General features: G+C 44.9%; 1 protein-coding gene across 1 annotated transcript; it reads left to right on the plus strand.

Moving 5' to 3' along the window:
• The first annotated feature begins 3,371 nt into the window (after positions 1–3,371).
• LOC118086738 (alpha-tectorin-like) lies at positions 3,372–16,097 on the plus strand. The gene is made up of 9 exons (XM_035118730.1): positions 3,372–3,408; positions 3,574–3,612; positions 4,196–4,326; positions 5,931–6,212; positions 12,909–13,046; positions 13,266–13,425; positions 14,595–15,010; positions 15,443–15,919; positions 16,068–16,097. The coding sequence occupies exons 1-9, from the start codon at positions 3,372–3,374 to the stop codon at positions 16,095–16,097; spliced, it is 1,710 nt and encodes a 569-aa protein (XP_034974621.1).
• Positions 16,098–16,339: the final 242 nt, after the last annotated feature.

Raw genomic sequence — 16,339 nt, forward strand, 5'->3', positions numbered from 1 at the left:
ATAATAATAATAATAATAATAATAATAAGTATTTGGCCCTCAAGCTAAAAACGTTTTCTCACTACAAAAATAATTGTGCACTTGTTTCTTGGTACTGTTGCCTACTTCCAGTTCCCTACCCAATTCAGTGTTATTGCCCTTTATCCTTGCCAAGGGCATTGGGATTGTTTTATTTTTTTATTTTTTAAAAACTGCCCAGTTTGATATTTATACCCCTGAGACTGCCAGCAATTGGGCTTGGCTGCATTAGGGGAGGCTGACCATAGGACAATATATCCCTGTCTAAATACCCCAAGGCAGCTTGGGTTGACAAATGAATCTATTCATTCCTATTAAAGCGTCCAGGATTTGTTCTGAGTTGCACCTACTGGGAGATCATGTATAAATCCCCCACTGAGCTATAGACCATACGGGCAACAGGGATCAGCGTGACTCAAGCGTTCTGGAGGATTTGCTCTGCAAACACGAATGGGAGGCTGGTAAGGGTTTCACTTTTGGGGTAGAAGGTGGGGGAATTCTCCAACTTGCTTGCAAAAAAACCAACAACATGGTCATACAAAGTCTTCTGCTTTATCTGTTTTTAACCAGGAGCAATGTTGTGTAGTGGTTAGAGTGTTGGATCTGGAGATTGAGGGTGCCTCCAGAGGTGTATTTGTTGTTCGATCAGGGCTCCTCGTGGGTGCAGGTTTTTCCAGAGCATCCACACGACGTCATTGGCATCAGAATGCCAGCCAACATCTCCATTTCGCACAGAAAAACTGCTAAGTTTTAAAACGGTTGTGAATGACTCATTGGCAATATTTGGATGATTTAGATTGCCTCTAGACCAGGCATAGGCAACATTGGCTCTCCAGATGTTTTGGAACTACAACTCCCATGATCCCTGACCACTGGCTCTGTTAGCTAGGAATAGTAATGAAAGTAATGGAAAGTGGATTAATCTGTTCCAGACGGCCCGTGGAGTACTTAAACTTAAACTGAAGTGTACTTAACCCAAGGTATGAGTGTAATTGGTTCCAAAAGTCTGTACTTAACCTGAAGCGTACTTAACCTGAAGCGAACTTTCCCATTGAAAGTAATGGAAAGTGGATTAATCCATTCCAGACGATGAAAAACACCCCCTAAAACAGCAATTTAGCACAAATTTTACTGTCTAACGAGACCATTGATCCATAAAATGAAGGCAATAATCAATGTACTGTACTATAAAATAAATAAGACAGTAATCTAGATGAAAAAAGTTAACATTTCCAGTGGTACCCGGGGTTAAGTACTTAATTGGTTCCAGGGTGCTATTCGCACCCTGAAAAGTACTTAACCCGAGTGGCGATAGCATGCGTGCGCGAAGTGCCGATAGAGTGCTTCTGCGCATGTGCGAAATGCGCAGATCACTTCTGCGCATGTGTGCGTGGCGGAACCCGGAAGTAAACGCTGCCTGGTCCGTGGAGTACTTAACCTGAAAGTACTCAACCTGAAGCGTACTTAACCCGAGGTATGACTGTAAAGGGTTTTGTGCAAAGAATACAAGATGCATTTTGGAGGCCTCTAGTTAGGTGGAAAGAGGGGCAAATCAATACTTTAAATAAAACAAATCACACTCAACTCTGGTTTGTGCCAACCATAGTTTACTTTATTGCTTTAATTGTTACTATAATTACTGATATCTAATTTGAAGCCCTATTGAGTGCAATGGGACTTACCTCTGAGTCGGGACACACTGTAAAACTTCTATGTCATCAAGTAAGATTCAGATTACAGCCTGAGCATATAAAATAATGTGCAGTCCAACTCAGAGTTAAGCCCCACAGTGTTCAGTTCCGCTTACTCCCAGGAAAATGGCCAGAGGATTGCAGCCTAAATTAATATATTCAAAGTAACATTTACAATATAATGCCAGAACGGGACGTCCTTACTGAATTGACTCAAGAGAGTTTGGAAACTGGCCCTAACAGAGAAATTGACCAACAAAATGTGATTAGCTAAGGGACAGAAACACAAAGACTCATTTATAACTGGCTAGTACTGTTTTATTGATATGAATAAGAAAAAAACAATCCTTAAGTTCTGCAAACATCCATATCTTTTGGTTGATCTATGTTAAATCACATCCTATGCTTTAGACTGCTGGCTGTGTATTCTTATGCTATATTTTCACAGTGTACCCCAGGATTTCGGTTAAAGTAGGGGCTTGCTGTTTAAAAAACAAGTACGCCACTGAACTATTTTAAAGAACAAGCAAAAACAAAGCAAAAATCCAAATTAACTTATTAATTAATAGGTCACCAACCCAGTTCATGTTATAAAAAGTGACGGAGAGGGTAAGAATAATGAGACTACGCCCCCTACTGTTCACAGAACTAGCACTGGGTAAGTATGTCTTCTTCTTCAAAAAATTCCACCCTCCCCAAGCCTACCCAAAGGATCAGAGAGCCAATGAAAAAGCCTGTGTTCAGTACTGTATTAGCCATTGTGGGCTATGTTATATGCTTTTAGAGGTGCTATGAATAAGACTTTTCTGCTCTGAAGCAATGCATGCCAAGTGATAGAGATTTTCTTGACTTGTTGGCCATAGTCAGATGGGGGGAAGTGTATCTGGCCAGCAGGTAACCCATCAGGTGACTTGTTCTTAGAAAGCCCTGGGGATCAGCTGATTGCTGGGGCTCATAGCTGCCAACTCTCCCATTTCCCCTGGGAAATCCCCGTTTTTCTAGCTGTTCCTAGCTGAAAAAAACGGATTTTTTTGTTTTTCCCCGGTTTATTCTGGCGCGGTGGCCATTTTGGAACTGGGCGGAGCATGCTCAGAAGTGACTTTTGATGCTGCTTTGCCCAGTTCCAAAATGGCTGCAGTGCGACTTCTGGCGCGGTGGCCATTTTGGAACTGGGCAAAGCAGCATCAAAAGTCACTTCTGAGCATGCTCCGCCCAGTTCCAAAATGGCGGCAGCGCTACTTCCGGTCTGCTATTTCCGCCCGGTCCCTTATTTCTCTGACAGCAACTTGGCAGGTATGCTGGGGCTTGCAAAGCACAGCGCCTGTGCAGGGCTATGCAGATGTTGCCAATCATCTTTTTGGCAGTGCCTACAACCCCCCTTCCAGTTCATCCATATATTTACCTGCCCTCAACCTGAGGTCGTATATGTCAGGTATAGGGCAGGTGGGCGTGGTTTGCCTAAAACAACCTCCCGTCCCAAATGAAAAGGCTTGGCAGGCATAATTAGGGCCACAGACTGCAGGTTCCCCAGCACTGGGGATGATTCTCGCATAGGGCATGATAGGTCCTAAGCTCAAATCCTAGAGAAGCCCTGTATGTAGGAAAGGAAGCTATCAGATCTTTTGCAGCCCAAAGCCTGAGGCTCAAGTAGTGGGTTTAATGATGTCTCTAGGTGTTGGTGTCATTGAGACAGGGCCTGGTAATGTCACAACTCTTGAAACAAACATAGGGCATGCAGGTCAGGCATGGTACATGACCTCTTGATGATTGGGTGCAGCCTAGAGTTAAAGGGATAGCACTAGAGATGTTCAGCAGGTGCCTGAGCTCTTGCTAATTCCATTGACTAACTTGCTTCTAATTCTAGCACTACAGATGCTATTGTTGGGAGAAGTAGCTGAGGCAGGTAAGTTGAATTCAAGTACTCCAAAGCCCATCAAACAGCCTCCCCCAACGTGATGCCCTCTAGTTGCTTTACATTTGAGTAGTTTTAGCAGATCACAAAGGAGTTGCTTCAGCCCTTCGGCGCACGACCGGCTCTCTTTTCTATGCAACTATTAATGGGCCTCAATTTACATTGAAGTGTTTTATTTTCTTTGCACTGGGCTCAACTAATATGTGCTGAGGTGAAGATGTGGTCACACTTTTGTGATCCCCCCCAGATTTTATTAAAACTTTTTCATAACACAATAAGATGAAATAAACTAATCTAATAAAAACAGAAATGGGAGAGGGGGGGAGAAAAGGCAGAGTCCTCTTTCAAATGCAGCTCTTCTCTCTCACAGAAAGTGGTAGACCCTCCCAGCTTTCCTTTCTTCTCCCAGTCTCTGAAACTGGGAGTTCTTCCCTGCCCTCTTTTCCACATGGCCACTGTATTGAAATATTAAAATGAAGTGCAATTTTCTTTCTGGAAGCTGTGACATTGCATGGTAGTATTCACAACATTCCTCCCTACTATTACTCACGATTTCTTTCCCGATTCTCTTCAGACGAACTGCTCTACCCGTATGGACCCAAACACCAGGACAGAACCACCCCAAAGGCAGATGACGGGGCATCTCCTCAGATCCCCATCTCTGAGAGCTTCTACTTTTACGCCAGGAGGTATCAGTCTCTTTATGTAAGTATCACCCTGATGGTTCTCATGACCCTCTGTAGCCCTTTCCATTTACAGCAGAAAGCTCTCTGGAGATTCCCCAACTGTCTAGAAGGCAAAACCAGCCTGTGATACCCCAGACCAGGGGTAGTGGTGCTTTTCAGATCTTGGTGACCTTCAACTTCCATCATCCCTGACCATTGGCCATGTTGGCTGGGAGTGATGGGAGCTGTAGTCCAGCAACATTTGCATAGCATCACATTGGCTATCTCGTCCACAGACTTCCAGGAAGAACGCCAGGACTGGCAGGTTAATTTTTTTCACACTTTCCTTCAAAAAGCAAGGACCATCCATGATGTTCCAAAGATGACAAAAATTTCACCTGGGATAATCTACTTTTTAAATAAAAAAACGTTCTGTAGAATCAGGGGAGAAGTTGGCAGAGGGAGGGGGATTCTCTAATCCAGGCACCCCCAAACTTCGGCTCTCCAGATGTTTTGGACTACAATTCCCATCTTCCCCGACCACTGGTCCTGTTAGCTAGGGATCATGGGAGTTGTAGGCCAAAACATCTGGAGGGCCACAGTTTGGGGGTGCCTGCTCTAATCAGAGATGGCCATGTTGCTTGATCACACCTCTAAAGGCAGCAGTGTTGGACAAATAGTCCAACTGGTACATCAGGAGAGGGGAATCTGTGTCTTTCTAGCTGCTGCTGCAACTGCCATCATCTCTGACCACGTTGGTTTGGTCTGGAGCCCAACAGCGCCTAGAGGGGCACAGCTTCCCCATCTCTGATCTACATATTGGCAGATGGGCCACTGACACCTTGCAACAACCCAGGACTCCTTTAAGAGTCTTACAGAAGAGCAGCTATACAACTATCAAAAGTGTGGGGGCCCCTGTCTTCTTTTTCACCTGACCACTCTTAGTGAAAAGTGAGAGTATGCATGGAGGACTATATTATATTTCATTATTTTTTTAATACGACATTTTATTTTATTTTGCTTAATTAATTTGATTCACATACTGCCCTTCATCATAAGATCTCAGGGTGGTTCACAGAATAAAATAGAGGAAAGAAATAAGTAAATAAGTAAAACAAAACAGAAAAAAACATACTCCACCCCGCCCCTTCTCACAGACACATGTAAAAGGCTGGAGAATATTCATCAGCCAAAGGCCTGGTTGGTTATAGGGCTGCTATACATCCGGATTTTCCTGGACATTACCAGGATTTCAAAGGCGGAACTGACGTCCGGGGGGAATTTCCAAAAGGTGGCGCTTTGTTCTGGATCTTAGGAAAAAGCTTTTGGGTTTTTACTTTTTGAAATATGGCAACCCTAATGAAGAGGAACTATATTAGAAACATTGAGTAATTTTCTGCTCTGTGTCTTTGGAGGGTGCTTGGAATGGGACAGCTAGCTAGCTAGCTTGATATTTAACAGAGAAGCTAGGGCATTATTCCAAGTACATTGGGTTGTTGTTATGTTATGTTGTTATGTTATGTTATGTTGTTATGTTATGTTATGTTATGTTATGTTATGTTATGTTATGTTATGTTATGTTATGTTATGTTATGTTATGTTGTTATGATTGTGGACTGGACCTTTACCTCGCCCCCCCCCCAGGTGAACAATAATGGAGTGGTGTCATTTGGTAAGCCGGTCAGCCAGTTCACTCCTGATCCTTTCCCCTTGACGGATGGACGGGCCTTTGTCGCTCCCTTTTGGGCTGATGTCGATAACCGCATCACCGGCGAGGTCTACTACAGGCAGAGTCAAGAAAAGCATCTCCTGCAGAGAGTCACAGGTGACATCAACACTTACTTCCCGAGTGAAAAGTTCACGGCTACCTGGGCCTTCATAGCCACTTGGGACCAAGTGGCTTTCTATGGATCCCTGTCCTCCAAGGTACGATTCTTTGATCATTTCTTCATGACGGCATTTCACTAACACACCAAAAACAGCTGTATACATGACAACACTGGCTGCCTGAGTACAGTTCACTGGCATGCAAATAGCAGCTGTGGGGAAGACTGAGCAGCTTCTGGACCAAGGGGATTGGGGAGGAGAAATTTAATTTTTTCTCTCCCTGCCAAATTCTTCTTGTAACTGCTATTTGCATTTCAAGGGAATGTGCTAGTGGTACCATGTGAGACTTTGCTGGAAATGCAAATAACATGTTCAGTATTGTGATATTTGCCAGGACCACAGCAGGGAGGGAGGGAGAATTACTCATGCCCCTGCTTGGTCTTTCTTAGGGCTGCCAGACGCAGACAAGGACAGAGCTCCTACGCCTTTAATAGTTGAGTCCAAGGGAATTTCAGCAGATGCACCTGCTGAAATCCGTTTTTTGGCATAATTATCAAAGGTGCAGGAGCCCTGTCCCATTTTTGCACCTGGTTATCCTAGTCTCCCCTGCAGCTGCTACTTACAGAACCAAAAAAGGTGTGTTGATTGCATTTCCACAATTAACATCCCTTCTAGTTTGGCCCTAAACTAGGCATCCCCAAACTGCGGCCCTCCAGATGTTTTGGCCTACAACTCCCATGATCCCTAGCTAACAGGACCAGTGGTTGGGGAAGATGGGAATTGTAGTCCAAAACATCTGGAGGGCCGAAGCTTGGGGATGCCTGCCCTAAACCATTCACTTCCATGGATCCAATATGGAGCAAATATAATGGCTGCCCAGGCTTTCCTACAGCTGCTATTGATGCAACAAAATGGATGAACATTAATTGCATTCGCACAGTTAGTGTCACCATCTGCTGTGAACTTCAGGTGGCCAATGAATAAATCTCAAACTTTGGTTCAAACAGCTGCAAACCCAGGGGTTACCAAAGGGGCTCCTGCCAGATGTCAGTGGACTACAACTTCCATAATCCCTAGTTTGTTGTGGGGGAGGAAGGGAAAGGAGAATGTTAGCCGCTTTGAGACTCCTTTGCGTAGTGATAAAGCGGGATATCAAATCCAAACTCTTCTTCTTCTTCTGACCATTAGCCATGCAACTTCTGGAAGACTCCACATTGGCTATTCTTGCTCAAACCTTTCCTGATTTGAACGCTACAGTAATACTCACTCCATAGCACCCAGCTCTAGCCTATAATAAGGCTTTATTTTAAAAAAGAAAAAAGCAGAAAAAATATTACAAGAGGAGGGGTGGGAAGGAAGGGGTGGTTTTATTGAAAACGCCGTCTTCATCTGGTGAAAATAAAGGCTGTTTTCTCCCATTGCAACCTGGGCCCTGCTTTACTTGTGTTTAACTGTAACCTGGCATGTATTTAATGTGCCATAAAAGTCACAATAAATCCTGATTAAATGCCTGGTTAAGAATTTTAAACCCTTGGGACACCGTGACCAGATTACAGAGCAGAGTAATAGTTCTACCAGCTGACAAAATCAAGGGAACTGTAAGTAGACGGCTTATTGCTTTCTGCTCCAGTTAACCGCAGTCTAAAAGCAAACAATATTCACTGGAATAAAGGAGGAAGATGCCACTCCCACTCGTGTACACATTCAAAAATTGTCCATATGAATTCAATGGTACACCCTTAAGGGCCAAACAAATGCAATGAATGCTTTTGAATTTTAAATTCATGTTTGTTTTTCTCATATACACGCGACAAACCATTCAATCATAGGGTGCTTCCAGAATGTGCTGTTTATGGTTTGGGATTCAATCACATACCAGCAAAACTCTGGTTGTGCAATTGTAGTTGATGGGGAGGTCCTGTGCAAGAAATCCACTTCCCCAGAATATTGGACCTTTTGTGCTAAGGAAAGTGACCAGACAATGCAGTGGGTAGTGTGGGTGTGAGATAACTGTTGCTTTGATGCAACATCCTCCTACTGTTGTTGTTGTTTAGTCGTTTAGTCGTGTCCGACTCTTCGTGACCCCATGGACCATAGCACGCCAGGCACTCCTGTCTTGCACTGCCTCCCGCAGTTTGGTCAAACTCATGTTCGTAGCTTCGAGAACACTGTCCAACCATCTTGTCCTCTGTCGTCCCCTTCTCCTTGTGCCCTCCATCTTTCCCAGCATCAAGGTCTTTTCCAAGGATTCTTCTCTTCTCATGAGGTGGCCAAAGTATTGGAGCCTCAGCTTCACGATCTGTCCTTCCAGGGAGCACTCAGGGCTGATTTCCTTAAGAATGGATAGGTTTGATCTTCTAGCAGTCCATGGGACTCTCAAGAGTCTCCTCCAGCACCATAATTCAAAAGCATCAATTCTTCGGCGATCAGCCTTCTTTATGGTCCAGCTCTCACTTCCATATATCACTACTGGGAAAACCATAGCTTTAACTATACGGACCTTTGTCGGCAAGGTGATGTCTCTGCTTTTTAAGATGCTGTCTAGGTTTGTCATTGCTTTTCTCCCAAGAAGCAGGCGTCTTTTAATTTCGTGACTGCTGTCACCATCTGCAGTGATCAAGGAGCCCAAGAAAGTAAAATCTCTCACTGCCTCCATTTCTTCCCCTTCTATTTGCCAGGAGGTGATGGGACCAGTGGCCATGATCTTGGTTTTTTTGATGTTGAGCTTCAGACCATATTTTGCGCTCTCCTCTTTCACCCTCATTAAAATGTTCTTTAATTCCTCCTCACTTTCTGCCATCAAGGTTGTGTCATCTGCATATCTGAGGTTGTTGATATTTCTTCCGGCAATCTTAATTCCGGCTTGGGATTCATCTAGTCCAGCCTTTCGCATGATGAATTCTGCATATAAGTTAAATAAGCAGGGAGACAATATACAACCTTGTCGTACTCCTTTCCCAATTTTGAACCAATCAGTTGTTCCATATCCAGTTCTAACTGTAGCTTCTTGTCCCACATAGAGATTTCTCAGGAGACAGATGAGGTGATCAGGCACTCCCATTTCTTTAAGAACTTGCCATAGTTTGCTGTGGTCGACACAGTCAAAGGCTTTTGCATAGTCAATGAAGCAGAAGTAGACGTTTTTCTGGAACTCTCTAGCTTTCTCCATAATCCAGCGCATGTTTGCTATTTGGTCTCTGGTTCCTCTGCCCTTTCGAAATCCAGCTTGCACTTCTGGGAGTTCTCGATCCACATACTGCCTAAGCCTGCCTTGTAGAATTTTAAGCATAACCTTGCTAGCGTGTGAAATGAGCGCAATTGTGCGGTAGTTGGAGCATTCTTTGGCACTGCCCTTCTTTGGAATTGGGATGTAGACTGATCTTCTCCAATCCTCTGGCCATTGCTGAGTTTTCCAAACTTGCTGGCATATTGGGTGTAGCACCTTAACAGCATCATCTTTTAAGATTTTAAATAGTTCAGCTGGAATATCATCACTTCCACTGGCCTTGTTATTAGCAGTGCTTTCTAAGGCCCATTTGACTTCACTCTCCAAGATGTCTGGCTCAAGGTCAGCAACCACACTACCTGGGGTGTACGAGACCTCCATATCTTTCTGGTATAATTCCTCTGTGTATTCTTGCCACCTCTTCTTGATGTCTTCTGCTTCTGTTAGGTCCTTACCACTTTTGTCCTTGATTATGGTAATCTTTGTACGAAATGCTCCTTTCATATCTCCAATTTTCTTGAACAGATCTCTGGTTTTCCCCATTCTATTGTTTTCCTCTATTTCTTTGCATTGCTCATTTAAGAAGACCCTCTTGTCTCTCCTTGCTGTTTTTTGGAAATCTGCATTCAGTTTCCTGTATCTTTCCCTATCTCCCTTGCATTTTGCTTGCCTCCTCTCCTCCGCTATTTGTAAGGCCTCGTTGGATAGCCATTTTGCTTTCTTGCATTTCCTTTTCCTTGGGATGGTTTTCGTTGCTGCCTCCTGTATAATGTTACGAGCCTCCATCCATAGTTCTTCAGGCACTCTGTCCACCAAATCTAAATCCTTAAACCTGTTCCTCACTTCCACTGTGTATTCATAAGGGATTTGATTTAGATTGTATCTTACTGGCCCAGTGGTTTTTCCTACTTTCTTCAGTTTAAGCTGGAATTTTGCTATAAGAAGCTGATGATCTGAGTTACAGTCAGCTCCAGGTCTTGTTTTTGCTGACTGTATAGAGCTTCTCCATCTTTGGCTGCAGAGAATATAATCAATCTGATTTCGATGCTGCCCATTTGGTGATATCCATGTGTAGAGTCTTCTCTTGTGTTGTTGGAAGAGAGTGTTTGTGATTACCAGCTTGTTCTCTTGACAGAACTCTATTAGCCTTTGCCCTGCTTCATTTTGAACTCCAAGGCCAAACTTGCCAGTTGTTCCTTTTATCTCTTGATTCCCTACTTTAGCATTCCAATCCCCTGTAATGAGAAGAACATCCTTCTTTGGTGTCATTTCTAGAAGGTGTTGTAGGTCTTCATAGAATTGGTCAATTTCACTTTCTTCAGCACCGGTAGTTGGTGCATAAACTTGGATTACTGTGATGTTAAAAGGTCTGCCTTGGATTCGTATCGAGATCATTCTGTCATTTTTGAGATTGCATCCCATTACAGCTTTTGCCACTCTTTTGTTGACTATGAGGGCCACTCCATTTCTACTACGGGATTCTTGCCCACAGTAGTAGATATGATAGTCACCCGAACTGAATTCGCCCATTCCCTTCCATTTTAGTTCACTGATGCCCAGGATGTCGATATTTATTCTTGTCATCTCATTTTTGACCACATCCAGCTTACCTCCACTCATGGTTCTTACATTCCAGGTTCCTATGCAATATTTTTCTTTACAGCATCGGACTTTCCTTTCGCTTCCAGGCATATCCGCAACTGAGCGTCCTTTCGGCTTTGGCCCAGCCGCTTCATCAGCTCTGAATCTACTTGTACTTGTCCTCCGCTCTTCCTCAGTAGCATGTTGGACGCCTTCCGACCTGAGGGGCTCATCTTCCAGCGTCATAACTTTTATATGCCTGTTGTCTTTGTCCATGGAGTTTTCTTGGCAGGGATACTGGAGTGGCTTGCCAGTTCCTTCTCCAGGTGGATCACGTTTAGTCAAAACTCTCCACTATGACCTGTCCATCTTGGGTGGCCCTGCATGGCATAGCTCATAGCTTCTCTGAGTTATTCAAGCCCCTTCGCCACGACAAGGCATTGATCCATGAAGGGGATCCTCCTACTACTTTCCCGCAAACAAATGAGACTGGATGCTCATTGATTAGCCAACTTTGTCTAACCTCCCTGCAAACAAACCAGGATAACTGCTCAATAAACGGGTTGTCTGGGAGTGGCCAGAGAAGCTATAAACAATACATACCTCACCATCCAGGAAGGTGGATTTACGCTATGGATGCTCCTCTGCCTCTTATACAGTACATGGGTAAATTAGGGAGCTTCAGAAGAAGGAATTGACCACTGAAAGGCAAGCTGTACCCATCTACATTCCAGTTGCATTATTCTACCTGTATATAAAGGGATTGAACCTGGGACCTTTTGCATGCAAAACACAAGCTCTAACACTGAGCTGTGGCCTCACAGAAACTCTGCTCTGGGTACCGAGTTTTATTGCTGATGCTATTCCACATTATACAGGAAAAAGTGCAAAGCATATGGATATGAGAGACAACCAGTCATTATACACCTGCTGTAGGGAAGAGGGTGCTGATATTACCCATTGATCATGCATTTGGTGTTGGTTTTTAGTAATTGGGTTAGAGAATAAAAGGCGAATTCCCTGGATGCCTAGATCCAAGTTTGGGGCAAGTGTTATTTGGTGAGAGAGTCCCAGCAGAGATTTAAAATAACAAAACATACACCAAACTAAAGTGTGGAAATATAGGCCATTTGACATTTAAAATATCCCCTTCTAAGTTTCTTTTAAAGTTTCCCACTTAGCATAAAAAACACATTTGACAAGTTAAAAATAGTTTATTTACAAACTCTTTGACGGTCAGATTCATGCGCTTTTCCATACAGCAGCTAGAAAAGACAGGCAGCACAACTTAGTTTCAAAAAGTGGTTAATACTTCTAAATTATTTGTATAGAAACACAAAGATGGCTTGCTAAAGCCATGTGGTCTAAGCTTGGAGCATTCAGCTTAGACATCCTTACATAAAGGGTTCACATAGTGAAAGAGAAAGAACAAAGAGTTTGGTAACCTTTCCTTCCAAGGTGAGGATGTGGGACCCAGCTAAGCCTGGCAGGACTACTTACTCTATGATATTAACCCCTTAATAGCAGGGACGTGGGTGGTGCTGTGGTCTAAACCACTGAGCCTCTTGGGCGTGCCAATTGGAAGGTTGGCAGTTCGAATCTGTGCAACAGGGTGAGCTCCTCTTACTCTGTCCCAGCTTCAGCCAGCCTAGCAGTTTGAAAGCATACCACTGCAAGCAGATAAATAGGTACCACTGCGGTGGGAAGGTAAACAACCTTTCCGCGCGCTCTGGCTTCCATCATGGTGTTCCATTGTGCAAGAAGCAGATTAGTCATGCTGGCCACATGACCCAGAAAGCTGTATGTGGACAAATGCCAGCTCCCTTGGTCTGAAGCGAGATGAGTGCCACACCCCACAGTTGCCTTTGACCATCCAGGGGTCATTTTACCTTTTACCTTTACCTTAACTCCTTAATGCATTAATTAGAGTTAAGCATGTTGGTTACATGAGACTGACATATCCCACATTTGACACCTGTTTTGTATAGGTGAACACATTCCAGGCTGTTTTAACCTCCAATGGTAAACTGTCTTTCGTTATACTGAACTATCAGGACATCCAGTGGATCTCAGGGCAGGCAAGTGGTGGAGATGCTCACACCGGCTTGGAGGGCACACCTGCTCAGGTAAGTCCCACCTGTGGTTACATGCTGAAAAGAAGTAGTAGTCCTAAACATCAAAAGGGCACCTGATTGATGAAGGTAGATGATCTGGTTGATCCAGTTCAGCAGTTCACTGTATGTTATGTCACCAGGAGGAAGTGAAGTTACCTAGCAAACCATGTATTCTGGAGACACATGAGCAGAACTCTCATCCTTTGCTCATGTTCCATTTCTCTCTTCTAGGCTGGATTTAACAATGGGGATGCAAACAACTACTTCAACATCCCTGGATCTTGGACTCCAAACATCATTAACGTCAGCTCCACGAGTAACATCATGGACCCTGGGCGCTGGATCTTTGAGGTGGATGTCTTTGCAGTGCCAAATGGCTGTGTTTACAAAGGTATGTTGATTGCGATTCATCTAGAAGAGCTATGAAGGATTCAGATCAAATTCTTCTAAAATCTTGGGTAGAGTTGTAAGGGAAGAATAGAACATCTGCTTTGCTACCAGCTCCACACCCACCAACCCCTGTCCTCCCAGGCCTCACCAAATTCACCCACTTCCCTTAGACCTCCTCCCACTGCTCCTGCTTATACTGCCTGCTTCACTCCAAGGATGCTGTTTCAGATCAGAGGTGGAGGGCAAGGAAGAGGGAAATGGCAGGATGGTAATGGCAGAGGGCAAGGAAGAGGCAGCATAGCAGGATGGTAGCTGGGCAGTTGCCTAATCCTGTTTTGTGCCCTGCCCACCTACCTCTGTCTCCCTCCTCTGCGCCCCTTCTCCTTGGACACCAGCAGCTCTCAGAAATGTGCCACCATGCTGTGATTTGCAACACCACCTGTTGGTAGCCATGCAGACAGCAGCATGGCAACAGGGTAAGACCTAGGGTAGGGAAACTGGATCCAGATAATGGGCCAGATCCTTATCCCCCTGCCATGGATGATCCTGCCCAGCTATCAATCACCCAATGTCAGAATGTTGGGTGACCCATTTATGCCCGCATGGACAGTCAGCTGACCACCAGGGCTTTGCAGGTGTCACCAATCAGCTGATTGGCAGTGCCTACTAACAGCCATGGGTCCTTTCATGTCTTTACCTATCACACACCTGAAATCATATATGGCATCAGGTGTAGGACAGGTGGATGTGCCTTGACTTGCCCCCAACTCCCTTGGGAGCCAAATGAGCAGGCCTAGTTGCCCTGTGGGTTGGAGGTTCCCCACCTCTGCCATAAGGGAAGGGTCATCGGTCGGTGGTACAGCTGATGCTTCACATCTTCAGTGAAGTGGCCAGATGAAGGCAGAAATGTCTTGGAGAGCCTTGTCTAGGTGGACCTTGTATAAGGCAGATTTTCTGTATATCCATCTTATTGCCGTTAAATTTTAGCATCTCTTTCCTGCTTTGACTAATATGTGCTGTTCTAACCTCATGTGTGAGGTTTGCATTGGCTATTGCTTCAGTTGGGTTTGTAATGTGACTATAATTAAACCAGAATGCTCTTGCGCAAGCTATTGGCACAATCCCTTCTGGTCACTTAAGTTGCTTATGACTTGCATTCTGTCTTGATAGCTAATTTCCTGCCAGTCAGTGCCACCTTCTGGACTGAATCAGCTTGCGAGGAGAAGTGCCAGTGCACGTCTGAAGATCCCAGGGTGACGTGCCAGGCCAGTGGGTGCTCTGCAGATGAGATTTGCCAGCCGAATTCCTGGTACCATGTGTGCCGGCCCACCCATAAGGCCACCTGCCACGCCTTAGGTGGGCGACACTACACCACCTTTGATGGCCGACTATATCAGTTCCAAGGCAACTGTGTTTATGTGCTGTCTCAGATGTGTGCACCCTCAGACAACCGCAGCCTGGAGTATTATCGGGTGGAAGCAGGGATTTCAGGGAAAACCCCAGAAGTGTCACAGATAGAGCACTTGCGCATGATGGTCTATGGACAGGACATTGCTGTAATAGCCAATTCTGCTGGGCATGTCATGGTAAGTGCTTTGAATTCAACAGCCAAGATAAATCCTAAACTCTCCAGATTTCCCTCTGCTCTTCTTCCCTTATTTACTATTTTTCTTTTTCTCTTTGCAGCCTCCCCTCTCCCCACACCATTTTCGCTCAAGGGAATCTGCAAAACAGATTCTCTACCCCTGAGCTAGCCTATGAATCCTGCACCACACTGAGCTATGATCCTGCTTTCTTTGCAGGTGAATACTGGAATAGATACAGGAACATAATAGTGTCCATAATTCCATGAGTTCAGATCTCGGATGTCTGTCTGGATAGATCTCAGATCTATCCAGAACTGTTATCATGTGGGGCTTTAAACACCAGCATCACTTTCTTAAGTACAATCTTACAATCTTAGCCAGAGCTAAGCTATGGCTTTTAACTCTGCTTTATTCTGCTGAACCCCCTTCTAGATCAATGGAATCAAGAGCCTTCTTCCTGTGACCCTCCTTGGTGGCAAGGTCCGAGTGCATCAGAGTGGATTCTCAACTACGATAGCCACTGATCTAGGGGTGGAAATTTCCTACAAGGGGAGTCAACATGTGGAGGTTGCTGTTCCTGCCAGCTACCATAATGCCACCTGTGGCCTCTGTGGAACCCTGAATGAAAACCCCACTGATGATTTCTCGACTCCAAACCGATCCCTCGCGGCATCAGCAGCTCTGTTTGCTAAAAGCTGGCAGGTGCACTATGCGGAGGACCAGTGTGGGGACACCCAAGAGTTGCCAAGCTGCCCTTCAACTGAACTGGCTCTTTTTTCCAGCCCAGAGTACTGCGGCATCCTGAAGGAATCTCCGGGTCCTTTTGCAAACTGTGCAAAGGCTCTGCCTCTCTCCAGCTTTATGGAAAGCTGCACGTATGATCTTTGCACATCTGCGGGCAATCGGACGGTACTGTGCGAATTTCTCCATATTTATGCTGGAAGTTGTCAGGCAGCAAACGCCACAGTTGGGCAGTGGAGATCGGATGAATTTTGTCGTGAGTCAACAATAATAATTGTGGTGACAATCACCTCTGAGCCCCTGTTTTCCAGTCTAGGCTTGTTGCGAGGACGGCCTGGTGGGGTAGGGAGCCTGAGGCCTAGCAGCTAAATGCAGCCTCTCTAGGGGCTGAAGGGACTTTGGGTTCAACAACACCTGGGAGGCCATAGGTTTCCCACTGCTATCTTATGAGAGAGGGCCAGAAGAAGGCAGCCCCTGGTTTCCTCGGGTGAACAGGTGTGTGTGTGTGTGTGTGTGTGTGTGTGTGTGTGTGTGTGTGTAGCCCAGGGTTTCCTAAATTTGAGTCTCCAGCTCTTTTTGGACTACAAT

This window comes from Zootoca vivipara, chromosome 6 (assembly GCF_963506605.1).
Source record: "Zootoca vivipara chromosome 6, rZooViv1.1, whole genome shotgun sequence".
In the NCBI taxonomy this organism is placed as follows: Eukaryota; Metazoa; Chordata; class Lepidosauria; order Squamata; family Lacertidae; genus Zootoca; species Zootoca vivipara.

Coding starts and splice junctions, on each gene's coding strand:
- LOC118086738 (XM_035118730.1), top strand. CDS start 3,372: ATGTCTCTAGGTGTTGGTGTCATTGAGACAGGGCCTG. Junction 4,327..5,930: donor GGAGGTATCAGTCTCTTTAT/GTAAGTATCACC, acceptor CCCCCCCCCCAG/GTGAACAATAATGGAGTGGT. Junction 6,213..12,908: donor ATGGATCCCTGTCCTCCAAG/GTACGATTCTTT, acceptor TGTTTTGTATAG/GTGAACACATTCCAGGCTGT.